Source organism: Vicugna pacos, chromosome 3 (genome assembly GCF_048564905.1).
Source record: "Vicugna pacos chromosome 3, VicPac4, whole genome shotgun sequence".
Classification (NCBI taxonomy): domain Eukaryota; kingdom Metazoa; phylum Chordata; class Mammalia; order Artiodactyla; family Camelidae; genus Vicugna; species Vicugna pacos.
This window is the reverse complement of record NC_132989.1, coordinates 1,243,123-1,250,352: the sequence shown is the minus strand read 5'-3', so window position 1 is coordinate 1,250,352 and position 7,230 is coordinate 1,243,123. Positions and strand designations below refer to the sequence as shown.

Here is a 7,230-nt window from a genome sequence, read left to right as displayed (position 1 = left end):
ATTTTGAATATATCTTGCCACTCCCTTCTGGCCTGCAGTGTTTGCAGACAGAAATCAGCTGAAAGCCTGATGGGGGTTCCTTTGTAACTAACTCTTTGTTTTTCTCTTGTTGCCTTTAGAATCATTTCTTTATCCTTAACCTTGGCCATCCTGATTATAGTATGCCTTGGTGTGCGTCTGTTTGGGTTCTTTTTGTTTGGAACCCCCTGTGCCTCCTGTACTTGGATATCTGATTCCTTCTTTAGGTTTCAGAAGTTTTCAGTTATGATTTCTTCAAATACCTTTTCAGTCCCCTTTGCTCTTCCTTCTCCTTCTGGGACCCCAATTATGTGTAGGTTGACATGCTTTATATTATCCCATAGGTCTCTTCTATTGTGTTCATTGGTTTTTATTCAGTTTTCTCTCAGCTGTTCTGATTGGGTGACTTCTGTTGTCCTGTTTTCTAAGTCACTTATTTGACTGAATTATCTAGCCTGTTTTTTACAGCTTTTAGCTGACCTCTTATCTCAGCAAATGAGTTTTCCAACTTTAATTGGCACCTCTTTATAGTTTTAATTTCCTTTTTGATGTATTCTCTGTCTTTATTCACAATCTCTTTTAATTCCTTCAGTACTTTGATCATTCCTTTTTTGGAATCATGATCTAGTAGACTATCAAAGTCTATTTCATTGATCATTATTTCAGGGGATTTCTCTTGTTCTTTTAGTTGGGAGTGGTTCCTCTGCTTCTTCATTTAACTTTTGTCTCTCTGGCACTATGGATTATGGAGTATCAGTTATATACTGTGGTCCTGAAGGAGTTTGTTTACTCTATCTATCTATCTATCTTTTGTGGATATGGAAATAAAACTAAAAAAAATTAAAAGAAGAAAAAAGATTTGAAAACAGAGTATAATCAATAACAGAAGAACAAAACAAAGATAAATAAAAATCAGATTGAGACAAATTAATAAAATAAAGAAGAAAAAAAAGATCTGAAAACAAAATATAATCAATAACAGAAGAACAAAACCAAGAGAAATAAAAATTAAATTGAGACAAATTAAAAAAATTTAAAAGAAGATTTTGATTGTAAGATTTTCTGTATTGGTAGCTTCTTTTACTTTTTAAAAACATATTCTTGATTGATTTGACATGATTGTATGGGTATGGGGCTAAGTATAACTTTTCGTATTCTGTACTTAAAAAAACTTATTAAATGTATACTCAGAAAAATAAATAAGTATACAGTATATTTCTGAATACCAATGTTACACACACAGCTAAAGCAATATTAACTGTTATCCAAAGGCAGATAAAAACTACAGCACACAGATTGGTTTATTCCAGGAGTCAAATTGGTTTCAGTCAATAAATCTGCTAATATATTTCACAATTAATTACGTTTAAAAAATTATGTCATCATAAACCTAAGCAGTATCTTTTAGTAAATCTTAATAATAATTTAGCTATGGTTTATCCCAACAGTGTGTATAAAGTGTGCAACATATTTCCAAAAATGTCAGACATAGGAAAAGTGCATTTGCTAGTAGATATACTTTATTTTTTCCAATATAAGTAAATATGTGAAATAGATGTAAATTTTGAAATTGGAAGAATTGCTTTAAATATATTTATTCTCAGAAGATTACTGCATGTCTGAAAAACTACAAATAACATATTATAACAATAATTTATTAATCAGCTGTTAGAATACCTACATTAGTAAAGTAGTTGTAATCTATATATAATTACACAGTTAATAACTGTGGAATATAATGGAAGAAATTATACATCAAAAGATTAATAAGTTACTTGAGAACTTGCTTGGATAATGAGCTAAGAATTGTAAAGTGAAGCTATGAAAAAAATTAATACTCATGAATGAAGTGGGATAAAGGATGGAGGCTTCAAAAAAACTAGAAAGCTATGCTTTGGTCCTTTTTTTAATACTATGACCAGAAAAATAAGGAGAAAGAGAAAATCCTTTGAAAACAAGACCCTAAAGATCGAAGCCATGAAGAAATAGAACTTGACTAGTTTAAATACAACCTCATGGGCCAAATATCATTGCCAAATATCTTTCCCAAATAATGAGAACAAACCAAAAAGAAGAAAATTGTTCTTATATCTGAGAAGCATGAGACTGATAAGTTCTAAACTTTCTGATATATAGAAAGCTTAAAGAAAGCAATAAAGACCAATAAAAAGGGAGAAGTTATAAAAAGACATCTCACACAGAAATCAGGACAAATAGCTCATACACATTTAAAACTTGCCAAGCCTGACTGACAATTAAATGTCTCACATTAAAATAATTAAGCATCTTATTTTTTCTTAGCATAATTAAAAAAAAGATGACCTCAGATAAAAAGTGGGAATAATCCTTGCCTTTTGAGATTTTGTCACAGCTCTAGCGATAAATGAGATAATTCCTTATAGAAATCCTGCTCTTTCCAAGAACACTACTTTTTTTTTTAATGTGGTTCTATTCCCAAGGTATTTACTTACCCAACTGAAGGAGCATCACTTCAAAAAGTAAAGCAAGGGCAGGAACTCATGGTTCCTATTGCACTGTGTCTGGGAAATTTTTGTATAAGGTCATGCTCCGCAGCTGAAAAAAATCCAGTGAAGTTCATGCCATCCTTGCTCTGAACCTTTTCCCACCTCCTACTTCATTTGGCAACCCTTGTTTTATATCTACACTTCTGTAAGTATTTATTTTCTTATTTTTAAAGTGTGTACAATAAAGTGTTTTGAAGCTCAGAAGAGATAATATAAGTGAAGTAGACAGAGTAAGAGTGTAATGAACAGTTAGTTAGTATAATGCTCTGGAAGCCCATGAAAAAAAGACCCCACTAAACCAAACCTCTGCCAGCCCCTCAACTCTGATGTATCCCATCCTCTAGAGGAATAGGGAAGCAATGGGATATGAAGTCTGTTTTCATAAAGAGAAGCACCATGCTGACGAAGAGGGTTAAAGTAATCACCTCTGCAGAAGTGCTTAATGATGACAACCTGGGATAAAGTAAGTCTGAATGTTAATGTACCATAAACCATTCCACTGTATAAACCTTTGCAATGGGACCACCTGTGTTCACATCCTGCCTCTATCCTGTGTGACATGGCATTCGTTTCTCAAGCTCACCCCAGGTCTGATACCTCCATATAATGGGTATATAATGGGTTTCTTTGAGCACAGATGTAAATCATATTAAATAACGCACAGAAACTTCTTAAAATGTGGCTGGGGCAGCTAACTGCTCAAGATCGCACATCCCCAATAGCCCATTTCACAAACTGTGAATCATTCTTGCTGTGAGCTTGCCTGCCAAAATGCACGCCTTCTCAAGCCCCTTTATTCCGAAGAAAATCAGACCTTAAGCTGCTTTATGTGGGAGGAAAAGAGTAGGAGAGGGTAATGCTGAGTAAATCCTCCTTCACGGGTACATGGATTTGATTTCTGAACAACTTAAATCAAAAGTGAGCGGTTAACATGAAAATTATTGATGTCCCTAGAAATATTTTAAGAGCCTTATCAAAATGTAAGAGACTTTAATTTCATTCTGACAGAAATCTGCTGAATTATCTGAATCATTAAAAAACCAAATCTTTCCTTCCCCAGTATCTTCTCTAAAAATGAACAAATAAAAAACCTAAATATACCTCCCCCTGCCAAAAAAAAAAATCTTTCTTAATATGCTGGCTTGGTCAATGATGATTAAATGACCGTTTCCATGTGTGTGGAACCTGGAGCCTTCCTGTTGGTGGCAAGTCTTAAGGAAAGGAAGAGAGTGCAGTGGCAGCTAACTCCAAGCTTGGGGGCCAGGGTACATGAAGCTGTGGGAAGAGACAAAAATGTTCCAAGAGACAAAAATGGCTTTTTTTTTCACCCCTACAAAACCCTTCTAACATTTCAATAATACCAGTGAAGATTTTTTACATTTTCTTTCCTAATTAATACAAACGTGCATAACCATTTTATGCTGAGATATAAAGCATGTCCATCCTCCCTGAAGTAAGAACGCTCTCTTACAGACCTTTTCTGCCAAGTCTTTGATAAACAGGAGAGTGTCCTATATCCCTGGAGTTCAGGACAAAGACCAGAAGAGCCACAGAGGGAAAGAGGCAGAGAGTGAGGCAGTCACAGATAAGAACATTCTACCTTTTGTCTAGTTTTGTACCAAGGACGGACCCATTCATAACCACACCTCTGCGTCTGGAATTTTACATTCTAACCTTTCATCCATTCAGTAACACAGTCAAAACCTCCACACATCTTCCTTCCCATGTTTAAGTTATTTGGGGTTTTCTCTTTTCGTTTCATATCTATTTCATTCCGGACCTTCCTTTAGTAACTCATAGATGTACTATTAAAATCCTCTGCTTCCTTTTATTGCTTCCTCCAAGAAATCTTCCTTGCCAAGGTTACTGAGCGTGAAGAACTGTTAAGTTCTTGGAAGTGCCATGTTTAGTATATCACCCTCTTCGAGCCCTGAAGTGCCCTTTGTGGTCAGCACATAGTGAAAGCTGAACCACTCAGTTCGTGTCCCACGATTCCACACCCTCCTGCTTCACATCATATCCACACAGCTTTGCTGTAAAGGATGCTACTTACACGTATTCCTTAAGCTGCCAGCATCCTGCTTTTCTCACACCATTCACTGTCTTTGAAGCCATATAATTTTGTTAGCCCTTCCTCAGTAGTACCAATATTCCAAGGGCTATTCCCTTCCTCACATTTCTCCATCCAAACCACAGCAATTCCTTTAGAACTCCTGAAGCATTTAATGCCTCCCCTCATTTGGTTCAATAAATATCATCTTATATGTTGATTATAATTGTATAGTAGAGAAATATTATCTTCTCACTTGTCGAGTAATTAAAACATAAAGGCAGAGTTAAGTCAAGTTTGAGGTAAATAACTGGATCTCCGGAGGAAAGTGGGGATTGTTGCTGAGAACTTATTTTGACTTCTGAAGCCTCCACTGTAAACTTAAAGATGGATGAGAAGAAAAGTAAAAATAATTTGGGGAAGCAACTACAAACATACACACACTCACAGCGTTTTCTCATTTCAAAGTTTTTCAGTTTTTCCTAACTCTGTCCGAAGGAAGGAAGATTGAATAAGTAGAGAAAATGATGTTTGTTACTTTTTAAAACTTTTTTTATTGAGTTATTTTTACAATGAGTCTTTTTACAATGTTGTGTCAAATTCCAGTGTAGAGCACAATTTTTCAGTTATACTTGAACATACATATATTCATTGTCACCTTCTTTTTCACGGTGAATGAACACAAGATCTTGTATATAATTCCCTGTGCTATACAGTATAATCTTGTTTATCTATTCTACATATGCCTGTCAGTAACTACAAATTTTGAAATCCCAGTCTGTCCCTTCCGACTCCCACACCCCTTGGCAAACACAAGTTTGTATTCTATGTCTATGAGTCTGTTTCTGTTTTGTATTTATGTCCTTGTTTTTTTGTTGTTTTTTTTAGATTCCACATATGAGCGATTTCATATGGTATTTTTCTGTAAAGGTCTTCTTGTAAAAAAAATTAGTCATTTTTATATACATTGTTTAGCTGAATCAGAATAATGATCAGATGAGAAAGTTCTCTCTGGAAACTGAATGAACTGGTACTCAGAAAATTTATTCATTAAAAGGCAAATGAAAATGATTAAGCTGAAATTTGTATGTGGGACAGATTGCTCGAAGTCCATGACTTTTCTTCCTCCATATTGCAGTGTATGTACGTATAGTTTGTAAAATTTCCTTTCACTGAGATACAGCGTATAGACGTTAATCTAGGTAAAATTACGAGGTATGTGATTTGCACTGGACTGGCACCCCCCTCAGTCATATGGCAGTGTGGTCACTGTGGTTAGGGACCTCACCGGAAACTTCTTGTGTTAATCTTATGTTGTCTCAAATTTTCTAACAGATGTGCATGTCAGTGGGAGGAAGGGAAGTTAAAATAGAACAGCAAACCTCAGGCTGAGTCTCAAGTTGCCTACTTTTTTTTTTTCCTATTGTTTTAGAATAAGTGATTAAATGTCAAAAGAAATGGACAACTTGACCTCTGGGAGCACATTCTTTCTTATGGGGTTTACTGACATTCGGGAGATCCAGATTTTACACGCCATGCTCTTTCTGCTAATTTACCTCGCAGCCCTACTTGGGAATCTTCTCATCATCTTAGTCACCACCAAGGACCATTGCCTTCACACCCCTATGTACTTCTTCCTGAAGAACTTGTCCTTTCTGGATCTTGGCCTCATTTCCATCACTGTCCCCAAATCCATCACGAACTCTCTGATGAATTACAACACCATTTCATTCCTTGGTTGTGTCTCGCAGGTGTTCTTCTTTTTCTCCTTAGCTACTACAGAAGTAGTGCTCCTCACAGTCATGTCCTATGACCCCTATGTTGCCATCTGCCACCCACTCAGATACAACAGCATCATGAGCCATGGATCCTGTGTGCGGATGGCTGCCTCTTCGTGGCTCAGCGGAGGTCTCAATGCAATCCTGCATACGGCTTCGACCTTCTCCACACCCATGTGTGGGTCTCCTGAAGTCCATCAGTTCTTCTGTGATGTCCCGCAACTGCTCTCTCTCGCCTGTTCACCCAACCCTGGGGAATTCGTAGTCATCGGACTCAGCCTAGTGTTCGATTTTGGGTGTTTCGTGTTTATCGATATTTCTTACATTTACGTCTTCTCCACTGTGCTGAGGATGCCCTCCAGAGAAGGCAGGGCCAGAGCTTTCTCCACCTGCTTGCCTCACCTCATCGTTGTGACTCTGTTTCTCTCTTCTGTTTTTTTTGCCTATTTACACCCCTTACCCAAATCTCCATCACTTTTGGACTTGCTGATTTCAGTATTCTACACTGTGATGCCACCCACCATGAACCCTCTCATCTACGGTCTGAGAAATAAGGATATGAAGACGGCCCTAAAGAAACTGAGAATGACCAGAATTTGTAAACTAAGTTAGAAGGAGTAACCTCACATAGATCGCGATCTTTTCATTCACTGACATAATTATCTGAGACATCTGTTGCATACTCCGACTATAATACTGTGTATACAATTTGGTTCTATATGAACCAAACAATTTGGTTGTACTGATTAAAATGCCACGTATAAGCACACTGCCTGTCCAGATCAAGTGGATGGCAAAGCCAGCTAGGTGCTTCTTGGGACTGGACAGATACACGTTGCCCTTACGTTTGTCATCCCAA

General features: G+C 36.8%; 1 protein-coding gene across 1 annotated transcript; it reads left to right on the top strand.

Moving 5' to 3' along the window:
• The first annotated feature begins 6,050 nt into the window (after positions 1 to 6,050).
• On the top strand, positions 6,051 to 6,983 carry LOC140690313 (olfactory receptor 14A16-like). Its single transcript, XM_072952015.1, has one exon. The coding sequence runs from the start codon at positions 6,051 to 6,053 to the stop codon at positions 6,981 to 6,983; it is 933 nt and encodes a 310-aa protein (XP_072808116.1).
• The last annotated feature ends 247 nt before the right edge of the window (positions 6,984 to 7,230 follow it).